This window comes from Myotis nattereri (assembly GCF_964212035.1).
Source record: "Myotis nattereri genome assembly, chromosome: X".
NCBI classification, from domain to species: domain Eukaryota; kingdom Metazoa; phylum Chordata; class Mammalia; order Chiroptera; family Vespertilionidae; genus Myotis; species Myotis nattereri.
In genome coordinates, this window is record NC_138078.1 from 38811061 (window position 1) to 38830333 (window position 19273).

General features: G+C 44.5%; 1 protein-coding gene across 1 annotated transcript in view; it reads right to left on the reverse strand.

Moving 5' to 3' along the window:
* Positions 1–19273, reverse strand: part of ATP7A (ATPase copper transporting alpha) — a gene marked incomplete at its 3' end in the record, with an annotated part of 177092 nt that overhangs the window by 8423 nt on the left and 149396 nt on the right. The window contains exons 17-18 of the mRNA XM_081080790.1: positions 17466–17682; positions 491–655 (exon numbers count right to left, since the gene is read on the reverse strand). Of these exons, the coding sequence (XP_080936916.1) occupies positions 491–655; positions 17466–17682 (382 nt within the window). The remainder of the gene's footprint in view (positions 1–490; positions 656–17465; positions 17683–19273) is intronic.

Genomic DNA, 19273 nt, shown 5'->3' on the forward strand with positions numbered 1-19273 from the left:
ATAAAATAGTATGTGTATAAGAAGTTTTAATTTTTTATTCAATTTTATTGAGGTAAAATTTACATACAATAAAATGCAACCATATGTACTAATAGTGTAATTCTCTGTGTGAATGTATATGTACGTATATACATATATAAACCAGAAATGGAATATATACAGTTAAAACTGACATTGTTAGAATGATGAGATTATAAATATTATTTTACTTTGTTATTAGTTTAATGTTATTTCATTTTTAGGTTTTAAAAAAACCTTGATTCGTGTTTTTTTTTTTAAAAAAAACATAGGCTAGGAAAGAAAGTAATAAAGTCAGGCAAATGCAAGAGAATTTTAAATTAATCTGTAACAATTATGTATTGCTAACATTTTCACTGCATTCAGGATGCTTTCAAATAATCCTTATAATTCAGAAGTCTCTCAAAAATACACATAAAACAATAGCTGAGATCACAACATTGAGTCATAGTGTACTCATTGAAAAACTTACCATCAACTGCCACCAATACAGCAGTACGACCTCTTCTCTCATGTTCAGTCATGGAATCATCTATATCATTATTAATGACAAGACCATTTCTAGTCATCCACTCCCGGTTACCAATGAGGACTTTGTACTGCTGAGCATTAAGAGCTTCTGAGTATGAAAGAGCATCTGAAAGTACAGAAATAACATTTAACGAGCTCATTTTATATTTATGACAACCCCATGAGGCACATTCTTCCTGCCTAACCTTGCACAGTCACTACATTATATTTTTAGTAGAATGCAGCCTACAACACAGCTTTCCAAATTTTAAAGAAACATACTCTGCTCTTCCATGCCTGTGGGCCTTCGAATATGTTGCTGCCTCCACCTGGAACATCCTTAACCCTCCTCTCAAAATACTAAACTGCATCATATTCTTTTTAAAAATATATATTTTTATTGATTTCAGAGAGGAAGGGAGAAGAAGAGATAGAAACATCAATGCTGAGAGAGAATTATTGATCAGCTGCCTCCTACATGCCTCCTACTGGGAATTGAGCCCGAAACCCAGTCATGTGCCCTAAATGGGAATAAAACGGTGACTTCCTGGTTCATAGGTTGATGCCCAACCACTGAGCCACACCAGCCTGGCTGCATCATATTTCTCAGGAGCCTGTTCAAATGTTACTTTCTAGGTGAAACTTTCCTTTTGGCCTTTCCCTTTGACCTTCCAAAGTAATTGAATTAAATTAAAAATATTTATTGTGGATCATTAGTTGAATGTGGTTAAATGAAAACACAACCAATACTGATGTCTCATTGTAAACGTGTGACCATTAACTTTAAGCGGGCCCTTAGTGCTGTCTGGCAATTGTATTATGTTTCCCGAGTCCATTCATTCTCCATTTCTTCTATATCTCTTCTCCCATTCTCATACCAGAGGATAACTCTGCATCCTACTTCAGAAAGAAAATAAAAGCAACAGAATAGAACTTCTTCAAACTCTCATTGCCACATTTACTCAGCTACCTGTCTGTACCTGTGTACACATTAATCTAGCTTCCCTTCTATCATATACTGCCCCTGCTCCCATTTAATGACAACCTCTCTACTTGTGCACTAGCTCCTCATCCTTTGCATATTCTACAAACATCTAATAACTCACCCCTGTCCTGCATAATCAAATGTTCTATCTCTACTATACATAGTCCTATCTTTTTAAAAAATCCCTTTCTTGATCTCACTTACCTCTCTAGCTACTGTCCCATTTATCTGCTTCTGTACATATAGCAAAACTTCTCAGAAAGTGTTGAGTCCACTGGCAGCTCCAATTCATATCTTCCCTTTCTCTTGTGAACCCACTCCAATGAAGCCTTTGTTTCTACTACTTCAAAGAATTGTTTATACATTACACCAATGACCTTTACTTTAATAAATGTAATGGCAAATTATCAGTCCTCATTTTACTTGCCCTATTAGCAACATTTTACACAGACAATTACTCCTTTTTTTTCTTTTTCTTTTTTTTGCACTCACTACGACTTGAAATACTTTCTTCACTCGGCTTCTAGGACACCACATTCATATGAGTTACCTACGTCCTCACTCCCCACTTCCTCTCAGTCTTTTCTGATTCTTCCTCATCTCCCTGATCTCTTACTTTGTAGTGCTGCAGGGCTCAATCCTTAAGCCTCCTTTTTACCCTCTATCTACTCTCACTCCTTGTTGATCTTATCCAATCTCATGGCTTCAAATGCTATCTATACCAGTGCTGTCCAATATAATTTTCTTTAGTGATGGAAATGTTCTATATCTGCTCTGTTCAATACAGTAGGCACTAACATGTGGTGATTGAGCACTGAAATGTGGCTAGCATGGTTGAAGGGCTGAATTTTAAATTAAATTTAACTTTACTTAAATTTTAGAAGTCACATGTAACTAGTGACTACCATATTGGACAGCACAGATCTATAAGTGGATCTCCCAAATCCATATCTCCAACCCAGTCTGTTTCCTTGAACTCCAGACTTGTGCAGCCAACTGCCTAGTTGATAGTTCCATTTACATGACATCTTCACTTGACTATCTAATAGGCACTCAAAATTTACATGTTGAAAACTAACTTCTGATCAGTTTTCCTCAATATTGATCCAGCTGTGGTCTTCCCCATCTTATTTAAATGGCAACTCTACCCTTCTAAATTGCTTAGTTCACAAACCTTGGCATAATTCTTTTTTTTTCTTTTTCAATTACAGTCAACATAAAATATTAGTTTCACATGTACAACCCAGTGGTTAGACATTACATAACTTATTAAGTAATCATCTCAATAAATCTCACACCATACATAGTTATTAGAATATTATTGACTATATTCCCTATGCCGTAGTTTAGATCTCCATGAGTATTCTGTAATAACCAATTTGTACTTCTTAATCCCTTTGCTTTTTCACCACCACGCCCCCTCAACACAATCCCTCTCCCATCTGGCAACCATCAAAATGTTCTATCTGAGTCTGTTTCTATTCTGCTTGTTCATTTTGTTTTTTAGATTCAGTTGTTGAGATATATATTATTGCCATTTTGTTGTTCATAGTTTTTAAATATATCTTTATTGTTAAAAGTATTACAGGTGTCTCCCTTCCCTCCCCCCCCCCATTGACCCCCTCCTAACCCCTGTTCATAGTTTTGTTCTTTTTCTTCTTCTTCTTAAAGAATACCCTTTAACATTTCATATAATGCGGGTCTGGTGGTGATGAACTCCTTTAATTTTTTTTATTGTCTGGGAAGCACTTTATCTGTCCTTTACTTCTAAATGATAGCTTTACTGGGTAGCGTAATCTTGGTTGTAGGTCCTTGCTTTTCATCACTTTGAATATTTCTTGGCAATCCTTTCTGGCTGCTAAGTGTCTGTGGAGAAATCAGCTGAAAATTTTATGGGAGCTCCCTTGTAGGGAACGGCTTTTCTCTGTCTGCTTTTAAGATTCTCTCTTTGTCTTCAACCTTTTTCATTTTAATTATGATGTGTCTTGCTGTGGGCCTCTTTTGGTTCATCTTGTTTGGGACTCTCCTGCACTTCTGGGACTTGTATGTCTATATCTTTCACCAAGTTAGGGAAGTTTTCTGTCAGTATTTTTTCAAATAGGTTTTCAATTTCTTGCTCTATCTCTTCTCCTTCCTGCACCCCCATATGTGAATGTTGGTACGCTTGAAGTTGTCCCAAAGGCTCCCTACACTATGCTAGTTTTGGGGGGAATTCTTTTTTTCTTTTTGCTGTTCTGATTGGCTGTCTTCTGCTTCCTTAACTTGCCAATCTCTGATTTGATCCTCTGCTTCATCTACTCCATTGTTGATTCTCTGTAATGTATTCTTCGTTTCTGACTGGATCTTTTTTATGTTTTCTAGTTCTACTTTTATGCTACCTATCTCTTTTTGAACTTCTCACTAAGTTCATCTATTCTTCCCCTGAGTTCATTGAAAATCCTTATAACCAGTGTTTTGTACTCGGCATCTAGTAGATTGCTTGTCTTCATTTTGTTTACTTCTTTTTCTGGAGATTTGTTCTGTTCTTTCATTTGGGCATATTTCTTTGTCTCTTCATTTTGGTAGCCTCCCTGTGGTTGTTTCTATGTATTAAGTAATGCTATGTCTCCTGAGCTCAGTAGAGTGGCCTAATATAGTAAGTGTCCTGTAGAGTTCAATGGCACAACCTCCCTGATCACCCAAGCTGGGTGTTCGAAGTGCGTCCCCCATGTAGGCTATGTACACTCTCTCCTTGTAGTTTAGCCTTGATCACTGGTGGCCTGCCAATGGGAGGCATTTACACCCAGGCTATTCAGCTCGAAGGACTGGCTGCAACCATCAGCCACCAATCTCTAAACACTATAGAGGATCAGCTGTGCAGGAGCCCATCACACAAAACAGGACTGATTTCATCAAGGCTCTTGTGCCCACTGTGTCCGCCCCTTGAATGTATTGGGTGCTTTGATGTGGTCTGAAGCTGTCCACTGGGTGTGCAAGCTCTGGGACCTCCCAGGAGCCACCTGCTTGGGGCCACCTGTCATGAACTACAAAGTGATCTGCCATTGGCTGCTACTTTTGCTGGGCTTGGAGGTACCCAGGCAATACCAAGCTGTGATCCAAGGCTGGCTGCCACTAGTGCCAGGCCTGAGGCCACTTAATGAGAGGTACAGGACACACTGAGGCTAGATGCTGCTTGTTTGAGGGATTTTAGGAAAATCTGAAGCATGAGCCAAAGCAGGCCATTTGTATGGAAAATCCACTGGAAACAGCTTGGGTAGGCCTGCAAGTTGGGTGGAGCAGGGTCTCAGGGAATCACTGGGGTGAAGCAAATAGTATGAGGCAGGTTGATGGGCTCAGATATGGTACCTGTCTGCTTGTTCGGGGCAGGGTGGTGGTCTGGCTCATCAAAGGAGCAATGGTCTCTGGCAGCACTTCTGTTTGGGAGAAAGCTGCCCCTCAGCTCTTTCCCTAATGCCAGACAATTCAGTTCCACTCCACCTGCTTGGCATAATTCTTGACTTTTCTCATACCCTACCCATATATAATCTGTGGAAAAAAAATTGTCTGCCAGCTTTAAGGCACATCTAGAACTTGACCATTTCTTATGACCTCTACTGTTACCACACTAGTTCAAGCAACCATTATCTTTCACCAGGATAATGGCACTAACTCATCTCCCTGGTTCTGTCCTTGCCCTTCCCTCAACAGTGTATATTTACCAGAGCAGCTGGAGTAATAATTTTAAAACACTGTCATATTCCATCACTCCTACACTCAAAACTCTCCAGTGGCTCACATCTCAGGGCAAAAACCCAAGTCCTTTAAATATCCTTACCCAACCTAGTCCTGCACTACCTACCTCTCTGGCCTCATCTCTTATCCCCTTCCCATGCATTTCCTGCTCTAGCCACACTGTTCTCTTTGATGTTCCTGAAACTAATCAAGCACAGTCCTGGCTCAAGGCTTTTGTATTTAACATTCCTCCTGTTTGAGATGCTCTTATCACAGATATTCATGTAACTTTCTCCCTTCCCCTGATTTTTGCTCAAATACCACCTTCTAAATGAGGCCTACCCTGATCATTATATATATATCTCCTATCTAATAATAGAGAAACATGCTAATTAACCGTAACTTGGCTACCCTTCCCATTGGCTAATCAGCAGGATATGCAAATTAACTGTCAACAAAGATGGCGGCCGGCAGCCAAGCAGCTGAAGTGAGCAGGTAGCTTGCTTGCTCCAGTGATTGAGGAAGCCAAGGTTCCCCGCCTGCCGCTGCCGGGCTCAGAGCTTGCACTCTAAGAAACAATGTTGCAATTATAGAAGCTAAACAAACCCCAGAAACCTGCTTTCAGCCAGCCGCGGCCTCAGAGCTGGAGCCGGCTCTCAGCTCCAGTGACAGCTATAGAAGGTAAATAAATCTCAGAGAGAAAAAAAAAGAGGCTGGGAGCTTCAGTCACCCACCAGCCTGAAAACGGCCCTCAGCCCCTCACCCAGACTGGCCAAGAACCCCAGTGGGGACCCCCACCCTGAAGGGGGTATGGCCAGCTGCAAACAGCCATCAGCCCGTCATCCAAGCTGGCCAGGCACACCAGTGGGGACCCCCACCCTGAAGGGGGTGTGACCAGCTGCAAATAGCCAGCCCCTCACCCAGGCTGGCCAGGCACCCAAGCAGGACCCCCACCCTGATCCTGGACACCCTTCCAGCCAGCCCCCTCCTGTGCACCAGGTCTCAATCCTGTATAGTAAAAGGGTAATATGCAAACTGACCCTAACAGCGGAAAGACTGGGAATGACTGGTCACTATGACACACACTGACCACCAGGGGGCAGATGCTCAATGCAGGAGCTGCCCTCTGGTGGTCAGTGCGTTCTCACAGCAGGGAGCTCTGCTCAGCCACAAGCCAGGCTGACGGCTTCCAGTACAGCAGTGGTGGTGGGAGCCTCTCCCGCCTCCTCAGCAGCGCTAAGGATGTCTGACTGCAGCTTAGGTCTGCTCCCCACTGGCAAGTGGACATTCCCCGAGGACTGCTGGGCTGCCAGAGGGATGTCTGACGGCCAGCTTAGGCCCAGTCCCCCAGGGCACAGGCCTAAGGCAGCAGGTGGTCATCCCCCGAGGGGTCCCATACTGCGAAAGGGCACAGGCTGGGCTGAGGGAACCCCTACCCCCGAGCGCACAAATTTTTGTGCACCGGGCCTCTAGTATATATATATATATGGCCCTAATATGCAAATTGACCAAACAGCAGAACAACCAAACAACCAGTCACTATGACATGCGCTGACCACCAGGGGGGACGCATGTAACATGGCAGGCATCGGCAGCAAGCAGCAGAGGGTGGAACATGGCGGGCAGGCTGTGGTGGAATGGTGGAGCAGGTGTGTGGGGAAGCCAGACCAAGGCAGGGCATTAGCTGCTGTCATCGGGGCGAGCCTCTGGTGGTTACTGAAAATTCTTTGCTCCCGTGCACCACGGTCCTGCCCAGCGCTTGCACCTGCTGCTGGCATCGGAGCCACCACTCGCACCCGCTGCCAGCACCCAGCACTGGCCCCAATTGCTTGGTGCCATCAGCAGGTGCATGCAGTGGCTGCTGTCCCTGATCGCCCCTCAGGGCTTTTCCACCTCTCCCTGCTCCTGAGGGGCAATTGGGGCAGCAGCTGCTGCTCGCACCTGCTGCCGGCGACAGCCCCACTCGCACCTGCTGCCAGCACTGGAGCCATTGCTCATACCCGTTGCCAACTCTTGCCCCGCTCGCACTCACTGCCGGCACCTGTCACTGGTCCCGATAGCTCGGCGCTGTCAGCAGGTACAAGCAGTGGCTGATGACCCCAAATACCCCTTCTCCACTTTCCCCTGCTCCTGAGGGGCAATCGGGGTAGCTGCCACCACTCGCACCCGCTGATGGCACCGGCCCCACTCACACCTGCTGCTGACGCCGGCCCCAATCGCTCCACACCATCAGTGGGTGCAAGCGGGGCCAGCACTGTCAGTGCATGGGAGCAGTGGCAGCAGGAGCGGGGCTGCAAGCAGAGAGGAGACCGGGGCCACAGCGGGAGGGGCTGGGTGGGGGCACGGAGGATGGGCTGAGAAACACCCCTGTGCCCACCACAGCCTCTCAGCCCACAGTTCCATTAATTCGTGCACGGGGCCCCTAGTATAAAATAAGACACACTACTCCTGGCATTCCCTATATCCCTTACCCTTCTTTACCTCCATCATACATATATATATATATACACATATATACACTAGAGGCCAGTGCACGAAATTCATGCACAGGTAGGGTCCCTAGGCCTGGCCGGTGATCAGGGCCGATCCAGTTCCCCGCCTCCTCCTTCCCTTGCTCCCTCAGTGCCCCATGCCGCCACCACTGCTGGTCACCCACCATGTCCTGTGCCACCCCCTGGTGGTCAGTGCACATCATAGTGAGCAATCTAACTCCCTGTCTCCCAGTGGAACTCCCAAGGGGGCAATTTTCATATTAGCCTTTTATTATATAGGAGAATAATGTTTTCCAGGTTTACCCATCTTGTAGCATGTATCAGTAATTTACTCCTTTTTATGGCTGAATAATGTCCCATTGCATGGATAAACCCTTTTTTATCTGTTAATGCACATTTGGGTTTCCAATTGTTTGTTATGAATAATGCTTCTATGAACATTCATATATGTTTTTGTATAAACATGTTCTTTGGGGAATATATCTAGGAGTGGAATTGTAGTGTCATATGGTAATTCTATGTTACCTGAAGAACCACTAAACTATTCCATAGCAGCTAAATCACTTTATATTCCCAACAGTAATGTATAAGGGTTCCTTTTTTAAAATTATTATTTCAGAGAGGAAGGAAGAGAGATAGAGAGATAGAAACATCAATGATGAGAATCACTGATTGGATGCCTCTTGCACATCCCCTACTGGGGGTGGGGGGGATCGAGCTTGCAACCCAGGCATATGCCCTTGACTGGAATTGAACCTGGGACCCTTTAGTCCACAGGCTGATGCTCTATCCACTGAGCAAAACGAGCTAGGGCTGTATAAGGGTTCTGATTTCTCCACATCTTGGTCAACACTTGTTTTCTGTATGTTTGTTTTAATTATAGTCATCCTAGTGCAGTGGTTCTCAACCTTCCTAATGCCGCAACCCTTTAATACAGTTCCTCATGTTGTGGTGACCCCCAACCATAAAATTATTTTCGTTGCTACTTCATAACTGTAATTTTGCTACTGTTATGAATCGTAATGTAAATATCTGATATGCTACATGTGTTTTCCAATGGTTGCAACCCACAGGTTGAGAACCGCTGTCCTAGTAGATGTGAAGTGGTGTCTCAATAGACTAGACTAGAGATGTTGAGCATTTTTTTCATCTGCTTATTGGTCATATGTATATCTTAGGAAAATTGTCTATTCATACCTTTTGTTCACTTAAAAACTGTTGTTTTATCATTGAGTTGTAAGAGTTCTTTTTATATTCTAGATGTGTGTGTGTGTGTGTGTGTGTGTGTGTGTGTGATTTATGTGCTCACAGTCTTGTGTTCTCCCATCAGGAATGTAAGTTCCATGAGATAGGGAATTTTCTATTCTGCTCACTGCTATTTCTTTAGTGTCTTGAACAGTGCTTAATAAAAGCTGTCAAATGAACAAAATTGCTGTGTCAGTGTGCTTGGTACTAGTAGTTCACGGAAAAATAGAAATTACAGTTTAGTAGAATCAGATAGGAAAATAAAGAATTTTCATGCAGTGTGCCTAGTACAGAGACCAAGTACAGTTATGATTTAAAAAGAAGAGCAAATATCTCTGCCTATGTATGTCAGTCAGTGAAGGCTTCACTGAAGAGAGATGTGAGCTGAATCTTAAAAAGATGAAAATAAGTTCACAAGGTAGATACCATTGTGAACAAGGACATTACCCAGAGAAAATAGTAAATGAGCCCTAGCCTGTTTGGCTCAGTGGATAAAGCGTCAGCCTGTGGACCAAAAGGTCCCGGGTTCAATTCTGGTCAAGAGCACATACCTTGGTTGCCGGCTCCTGCCGGGCCCGGACCCTAGCTGGGGCTCGTGCAGGAGGCAACCAATCAATGTGTTTCTCTCACAACGATGTTTCTCTCTGTCTTTCCCTCTCTCTTCCACTCTCCCTAAAAATCAATGGAAAAATATCCTCGGGTGAGGATTAACAAACAAACAGTAAATGAAATTATCTAATAAGCATGAAATTACATGATATAAGGAGAAACAATAAGTAGTTCCATATGAACAGAACACAGAGTAAAAAGACAAGATGGGTGGTGCAGGGAGGCAAAAAATATATCCTGGGGAACAGATTATGAACAAAGTCCAGAGAGACTGGACTTTGTTCTGCAAGAGACAGAGAGCCAGTAAAGTTAGGATCATTAACAGAATTCCATGGATGGGCTTTAGGATATATGCAAACCTCCGAAACAGAAATTTTCTGAGGGGTGAGCATAGCTTTCATCACATTCCTCCAAAGGTTCATGATTCAAAATTAGATTATAAGCCACCATAGTAAAAGGTATTGGAAAGTAATATATTCAGATTTGCATGTTAGCAAAATAACTTGAGAACAAATTGGTGGGGAGGTGGTGGAATACTTAGGTGTATATATCATGTTTTGGGGCAGATGGATAGACAAATAAGAAACTCAAGAAACAGGCCTTGGCTAAAGATATTGATTTAGGAGTGGCAGTGGAAGCCCACATGTGGTAGAATAAGCAATAGGCATGAATTAAATTGTACAGAGAGAGTATGTAACATAAGAAAAAGAGAAACAACAAAACCCTGAGAGCGGGAGAAAAGAGGAATCAGAGGATTAGAAAAAACAGCCAGGTAAGTGAGAGGACAATATAGAGAAAGCAGGGTCATGGAATAAGGGAAAGAGTTTCAGGAAGAAACAAATGATCAACATTGTCAATTGCTTTAGTGAGGTCATGCAGGCAGAAGACTGAGAAGTGACCACTGCAGAGGGTGTTAAATAAGGTCATCAGTGGACATAAAAAGAATAGTTCTAGTAGTATGGATGGGGCAGAAGCCAGACTAAGCCATGAATAAGTGAATTCAACAAGCCTAGGCTATTTCTAGAAGCATGGATATAAAGGGAAAAATAGGACAAAATGCTGATGTAAATATATGATTTCGATGGAACAAGTATTTATACATTTATGAAAAGGAGCTAGTACAGAAAGAGTTGAAAAATAAAGAAGCAAGAAGACATAAGAGAGGGATGTCCCTAAGGAATCAAGAGAGGGTGGAGGGCCCTAGTTGGTTTGGCTCAGTGTCAGCCTGTGGACTCAAGGGTCCCAGGTTAGATTCCAGTCAAGAGCACATGCCTGGGTTGCAGGCTCGATCCCAGTTTGGGGCATGCAGGGGGCAGCTGATCAGTGATTCCCTCTCATTATTGATGTTTCTATCTCTCTGTCCCTCTTCCTTCCTCTCTGAAATATATATATATACACATGAGGGTGGAGGAGGTGGCAGGAGGCATAAAGGCAGGGGGCATAAAGGAGATAAATAGTGATGGGGAAAATATATATATCCTATATAATAAAAGCCTAATATGCAAATTGTTCAACTGGGAATTCAACCACTTGCTATGACGTGTGCTGAGCACCAGGGGGCAGTGGAGGCACAGCCGGCCCCAATGGGCCCCGACAAGAGCAGGACCGTGGCAGGATGGTGGAGCAGGTAAGCGGGCAACGCCAGGCCAAGGTGGGTGCGAGGAGGGGCCCAATCACTCTGCCAATCACACCGCAGACAGTGACCAGCAGTGGCAGCAGAGTTGGGGCCACTACCCAGCTCCCAGGAACTGAGGGAGCCAGGCGGGGGGGCCCAGCCCCAACTGATCGCCCCACAGGTAGAATGGTGGAACAGATGAGGGGGTGGTGCCAACTATGGTGGGGTGCCAGGTGGGGCTGCAAGGCTGGGGGTGCAAGCTGGGGTCCAATCCCCACAGGCCACCCCAAGGGACCCCAGCCCAGCCTGAACCCTCTCACAATCTGGGACCCCTTGGGGGATAACCGGCAGTCAGACATCCCTCTCGCAATCTGGGACTGCTGACTCCTAACCACTCACCTGCCTGCCTGCCTGATCACCCCTAACCTCTCTGCCTGCCTGCCTCATCGCCCCTAAACACTTGCCTGCCTGCCTCATCACCCCTAACCACTGTCTGCCCGATCACCCCTAACCCTTCTGCCTGCCTGCCTGATCACCCCTAACCACTCGTCTACCTGCCTGATCGTCCCTAACCACTCACCTGCCTGCCTTATCACCCCTAACCACCCTGCTTGCCTATTTCATTGCCCCTAACCACTCGCCTGCCTGCCTGATCACCCCTAACTACCTCTGCCTCACCCCCGCCACAGCAGCTTCATCTGGAAGGACGTCCAGAAGGTTGTTCGGCTGTCCAGTCTAATTAGCATATCACGCTTTAATTATTTTATCCTATATAATAAAGAGGGAATATGCTAATTTGTCCATTATGGTGTCCCCGTAACGACCACTTTGCATATTGATGCACGTGCAGCAGGGGGCAGGCAGCTGGAGCCAAGTTCCTGGGGGTCTGAGGAGAGCACCTGACAGGAGCCTGGACTGCAAAGAAGGAAGAGGAAGCGGCCACAAGCGGCCACAAGCGGCCACGGGGAACTCTTCCAATCCCCTTGCATGGACACCCTACCCCAGCCCCCACACCCCCGGGGGGACGGGGAGGCTGACCAGACAGGGAGAAGACCCAGCCTCGGGGTAGCTGTAGCCTGCACCTCCAACTCCTGATCTCTTCTCCTGCCACCTCCGCCAGGGGCGCCCACAACAATAGCATGCCGGTGACCACCCATCAGTGCCCTTGAGGCACCTGGGGTCCCGCAGCCTGCTGCTGCTGGGCCCCCTCCCCTGGGGCCGGGCACGCCTCTCCTCCCTACAACTCCAGACCCAGGTGGAGGAGGCCTGAGTGGCCACCCAGGGTCAGACCCTTTCCCCCCAACAGCAGCAGTGTGGTCTCCACAGCAGTAGCATGCTGAACCTCGCTGTGGGCGCAGCTAAACCCGTCCTCCTAGCCTGCCTGGCTCCGCCCTGGCCCGGCCCCCACCCGGCTCCAGGATATTGGAGCCCCACCCTGAGCAGGTACAGCTGCGAAACAGCCACGGACAATTTAAAGAATGGCACCAAGTGGGTAGGTTTGACAGTTACTTCCCCTTCAGCCTCGCTGCCCCCCTAGCGCCCCCCTAACTCCCTGCCCCCGGCCAGCGCTTCCAGGGATGACCACTGCTACAGGGCTGCTGGCCAGAGCCTGCCCCTCCCAGGCCTGTGGAACCCTTTACAAAGCTTCCATAGCTACATCCCAGGAAACAATCATGCCCTCCTCCCCTAATCAGCACCTGCTACCTGTGAGGGTACCCGTGGGCTTAAAAATAACAACCCCTTCCCATTTAAACATCACTTACTTGATGAAACATTTCTAGGTTTATTAGCTCAGAACCTCCTCAGGACAACCCAGTGAGGTAGACGGAGAAGAGATTACAATTCCCATGGTATATGCCAGTGATGGCAAACCTTTTGAGCTCGGCGTGTCAGCATTTTGAAAAACCCTAACTTAACTCTGGTGCTGTGTCACATATAGAAATGTTTTGATATTTGCAACCATAGTAAAACAAAGACTTATATTTTTGATATTTATTTTATATATTTAAATGCCATTTGACAAAGAAAAACCAACCAAAAAAATAAGTTCGTGTGTCACCTCTGACACACGTGTCATAGGTTCACCATCACTGGTATATGCGTATGTATTCAGAAATGAAAACTGTCAAGCCCAGCGGTTCCCAAGGTGCAGCACAAGCCCCACAGGGGGGGCAATTTGATTTTAAGTGGGGGCAATTCGAGAATGAGTTAGTGAATTTTTTGCATTTCTTATGGTTCTAGGGGGCCTCATCTACAACATGTCCTACATAATAAAAGGCTAATATGCAAATGACCAAATGGTGGAATGACCAGTCACTATGATGCGTGCTGACCACCAGGGGGCAGACACTCAACGCAGGAGCTGCCCCTGGTGGTCAATGTGCTCCCACAGGGGGAGCGCAGCTCAGCCAGAAGCCGGGCTTATGGTTGGTGAGCACAGCGGTAGTGGTGGGAGCCTCTCCTGCCTCCGAGGCAATGCTAAGGATGTCCGATTGACGGCTTAGGCCCACTAAGCCGTCAGTCGGACATCCTCCCAGGGCTCCTGGACTGCTAGAGGGCGCAGGCCAGGCTGAGGAATGCCCCCCCCCGCACCCCCACCCAGTGCATGAATTTTGTGCACCAGGCCTCTAGAGTGTGTGTGTGTGTGTGTGTGTGTGTGTGTGCGCACGCGCACACGTGTATGAGAGGATGGAATCCATAGCAGAGATGAGGGGATTCATTAGACAATTTGAAAAAGGAATAAATCTGGGGGGGCGGGGGGGGCGGTGTCTGGGAGCCTTAATTTTCCTATGTGAAAAATAAGCCAGATAATTTGCTTAAGGAACTATGGGTAAGGCCACAGGATCGTGTGAAGGATATTAAAAGTTTGGAGTCTAATGAACAAAATAAACTGATGAACAAAATAGAGCCAGAGACATAGACACAAGGAACAGACTGTTGAATCTCAGAGGGAAGGTGGGATGGGTGGGTGTATGGGAAGAGATCAACCAAAGAACTTGTATGCATGTATGCATAATGGACACAGACAATAGGGTGGTGAAGGCCTGGGGTGGGGGGCAGGGGCAGGTTGGAAGAGGTCAATGGGAAAAAAAGGGGACATATGTGATACACTCAACAATAAAGATTTTTTTTAAAATCTGGAGTAGCTACAGATGAGAAATAAAATAAAGCTGAAATTAGATGGAAGATCAGGTTAAGGCTAGACTTCATCACTCTACAGTGGAATCAAGGAGCACAGTTGAGGACTATAGCAAGGAAGGAACCAAGATGGCCAGGTAGGTAAACACTAGTACTCACTGCCTCCCACAACCACATCAAAATTACAACTATAATACAGAACAACCATCATTCAGAACTACCTGAAAACTGGCTGAATGGAAGTCCTACAAATAGAGAAGAAGAAAGTACATCGACCTTGGTAGGAGTAGCAGAGGCATGGAAAGGGCTGGTCCAGTACCCAGGTGTGGAGGTTTTTTCAATCAAGAGAGATATCTTGGCTGCAGAGGCCTCCCGTGAGGAGCAAGGGATCCTAGCCCAACACCAGACCTCTCAGCCCAGTGTTCCAGAGCTGGGGAGAGAAGTCCCCATAACTTCAGGCTGTAAAAACCAGTAGGGACTGTGGCTGAGTGACATGGAGGCTACTGGAGCCCCAGGCAGTTCCTTTTAAAGGGCTGGCACATGAACTTACACGGTCCTGCTGCCTCTGAGCGCCAGTGCCAGGCAGCAACTTTGGGGGATGCAGGGACATATGGGAAGGAGCTGGATTGTCTGGGATAAGGGCAGGAACCTGGGGGCAGCATTCCGACATGTAGATGGGGGTGCTTGAAGGGATTATTATTCCTGTTCTGAAACCTCCCCACAGAGCTGACTGGCAGCCACATCTGACTCTACACATCCACAAGTGACACACTCAAGAGGTAGACTCAGTGAGCATCAAAGCCCCACTAAAGCAAGTCCTGCTCCATAGTGGGGGTCTCCTGCACAGCAACTGTCCCACTGCAGTCACAGCTGGTCCCCACAGCTGATTGGCCTGGAGGTCAATTCCTCCCAGTGACACCAACAGCAATCAAAGCTCAACTACAATAAGACAGCCCACACAGGGATGCATCAAGAAGGCCCAGCTCAGGTGACTGGAGACTGAGCCACTGGGCCTTACAGGATACCTACTACACAAGACCACTCTACCAATTCCAGGAGACATAGCACCTCTACTAATACATAGAAACAAACATAGGGAAGCAGCCAAAATGCAGAGACACAGAAACATGTCACAAATGAAAGAAAGGGAAGCAAGCAAACTATTGCATATAGAGTTCAAAACAATAGTTATAAGGTTGCTCAAGGATCTTAATGAGAGCTTCAAGGAACTTAGTGGGACTTTTAAGAATCTTAGTGGGAATTTCAAAGACCTGAAAAAGGACCAGTCAGAAATTAATTATACACTAATTGAAATAAATAATAATTTACAAGGATTCAACAGTAGAGTAGAAGATGATTCTGAGAATCAAATCAATGAATTGGAATATAAGGAAGCAAAAAACACCCAATCAGAACAAAAAGAAAAAAGAATCTTAAAAAAATGAGCGTAGTGTAAGGAGCCTCTGGGACAATTTTGCATTATGGGGGTGCCAGAAGGAGAAGAGAGAAAGCAAGATATTGAAAATGTATTTGAAGAAATTACAGAAAACGTCCCTACCTAGCGAAAGAAATCGTTATACAAGTCCAGGAAGCACAGAGAGTCCCAAACAAGAGGAACCCAAAGAGTCCCACACCAAAAAACATCATAATTAAAATGCCAGGGGTTAAAGACAGAAAGAGAATATTTTAAAAAAATACTTTTATTGATTTCAGAGAGGAAGGGAAAGGGAGAGAGACAGAGAGAAACATCAACAATGAGAGAGAATCATTGATCAGTTGTCTCCTGCACGCCCTCTACTGGGCTGCTGGGGATCGAGCCCACAACCTGGGCATGTGCCCTGACCAGGAATTGAACAGCAACCTCCTGGTTCATAGGTCGATACTCAACCACTGAGTCACACTGGCCAGGCAAAAAGAGAATCTTAAAAGCAGCAAGAGAAAAGCAGTTATTTACCTACAAGGGAGTGACCATATGACTGCTGATTTCTGAACAGAAACTTCGAAGGCTAAAAGGGAGTGGCTAAAATATTCAAAGTGATGAATAGCAAGGACCTACAACCAAGATTACTCTACCCAGCAAAGCTCTCATTTAGAATTAAAGGTCAGATAAAGAGATTCACAAACAAGAAAAAGCTAAAGAAGTTCATCACCACCAAACCAGTATTACATGAAATGTTGAAGGGTATTCTTTAAGAAGAGGAAGAGGACGAAGATGAAGAAGAGATTAAAAAATATGAATACTATGCAGCTGTAAAAAAAAGAAGGAACTCACCATTTGCAACAGCATGGATGGACCTAGAGAGCATTACGCTAAGCAAAATAAGCCAGTCAGAGTAAGATAAGTATCACATGATCTCACTCATATGTGGAATGTAATGAACACCATAAACTGATGAACAAAAATAGACCCAGAGACATAGAAATATCCAATAGATCATCAAACCTCAGAGGGAAGGCAGGGGAAGATGGAGGTGGGGAAGAGATCAATCAATGAACTCATATGCATATATGAATAACCCATAGACACATACAATAGGGTGGTGAAAGCTTGGGGGGAGGGGAGTGGGAGAGGGCAATGGGGGGAACAGGGGACATATGTAATACTTTCAACAATAAAGATTTATAAAAAATATGAATGATAAAATGGCAATACATACCTATCAACAATTGAATCTAAATATCAAAATAGAATCTAATGAACAAAATAAACTGATGAATAATATAGAATCAGAGGCCTGGAAACATGGAACAGACTGATGAATTTCAGAGGGAAGAGGGGAGGCGGGGGCGGGAAGAGATTAACCAAAGAATTTATATGCATATATACATTACCTATGGACACAGACAAGAGGGTGGTAAAGGCCTGGGGCAGAGTGGGAACCAGGTGGAGGAGGGAATGAGGGGGAAAAAGGGGAACATCTATAATACTCTCAACAATAAAGATTTTTTAAAAATAGGTGCATAGTTGGAAAATGTTCTCAAGTAACTTGAGTGAAGCAATCAGAGGCCTATGGTAAAATTGATCTGCAAGAATGAAACCATAATGCCAATTTTTATTTATTATATAACAGTTCAGGATTATAAAGTTAGACACCTGTTAATTACTGTCCCATAATTAGTACTACAAAGAAAATTAGCTTACTTGAGAGCTGGGCATCAATAATCATGGAAGACAAAGTTGATGACTGTTCATTGCTTGCATCAATTTGAACCAGGGATGCATTTTTAATATTATTTTCTTCTATCCTCCAGTTATTCTTACGTAGCAAGCCTTCAATATTGGTGACTTTACAGCAAATACCACAGCCTGGCACAACCTGGAAATCTATGCAGGTACCCAAGACTTCAGTGTCCAGCTCCTAACAAATAAAACAGGAGAATTTTCTCTATTGTTCTAATAATCCAAAATCATCATTAGCAAGATCAAAGATTACTTTTGGTTAATTTAAAATGTTTAGAACAAAATTATCACTTATCATTGTCTATTTGACAGTGGATTTTTTTGGTCTTTATATTAACTATTATGTTTTAGTGCAGTGAAAGGACACAGATTAAAGTTAGCAAAAGAAAAAGGTTCAGAGGGCAGGTTCAAGAGATACCCAGCATGGAGCTTCCAGTGGTCCCCTGCCAGTAGAGTCATGTGAATAATGCTTAATTAACTCAGCAAGCATGTATGATGATGTCTATGGAGTGCTGCCAACCAGGGATGCTCACCTGAAACTTGGTGTCCAGAGTTTTTATTGGGCCTCAGTCGTGTAGACATGACTGACCTTCTCCATTGCTGACCTTAGCCTCTAACCCTTCCAGGGGCTGAGCTGATATAGCATGGTTCTAGGTCTCTCAACATAAATCATACCATTAGCATAGACTATCTGGCATGGCCCAAGGCCCCCAGGTAAACCAAGACATTCTTATCAGGTAGCATACTCCAAGGACTTGGATGTTACCACCTAGGAGCTGGGGCCAAAGGCCAAACCTTTGGGCAAGTTTAATCCTTTATTACACAGACTCACAGAGGAGGACTTATGGAGCTTTTATCACCTATCTTTAAATGATCGTTGATTTTAATAAGATCAAAAGAACCAAATGTTGAGTATAATGTCCAAAGTTACAGGAGATCATTAGAATCCTTTGTTTTAATCCCACTCTCTAAAATGTATACCAACCTTAGGGAAAGAAAATATGGATGATTTATCAATATTCTCTGCCCTTTCCAGTAGAGAATCACAAGTTAAATATTTAATTCTACTGTCAGGTCAGATTTTCTGTTCAGTACAGGGCAAAGGGCAAAACCAAGAACAAGGCCTTTAGTTACTAGAGTGCCTCTCTAGAATAATTCTGTGTTCTTAGTAAACCAAGGAATTCTGGCTCTTTATATCTTCATCCTCTAAGTTGTTCCATGTGCATGTAAAGAAGCCAGGTCAGTAATAGTTAATAGGTAAAAAGGAAAAAAACACAAATAAAGAAATGGAAACATCAATGGTAGAAATTGCCACATTTTAACTATAAGAGTATGTGAAATAACAAAGAACGTATACAAAACAATGAGAAAAAGGTAAGCAGCCCTATGGAAAAATTGGTAAAGGATTCAAGCAGACAGGTTACAGAAAAAGAAATTCAAATGACTAATACACATATGAAAATATGCTCAACCTCATTCATAATTAAGGAAATGAAAAGCAAACCACCAATGAGTTAACATTTTTTACTCATTATATTGGAAAAAATAGTGTTGGTGAGAATGCAGAAATGGGCAGTCATAACTTCTGGTGAAAGTATACACTGTTACAACCTTCCATGTGGGTGTTGGTAATATTTTTCACATGGACATTGGTAGTATTCATCAAAATTTAACTGCATGATTTCCTTTTGTGGATTACTGCATGTGGTTTTTGTTTTTTTCTTTTGCTGAAGGCAGTTTTGAGGTCAGAGGTCTTAAATGTATTTGGA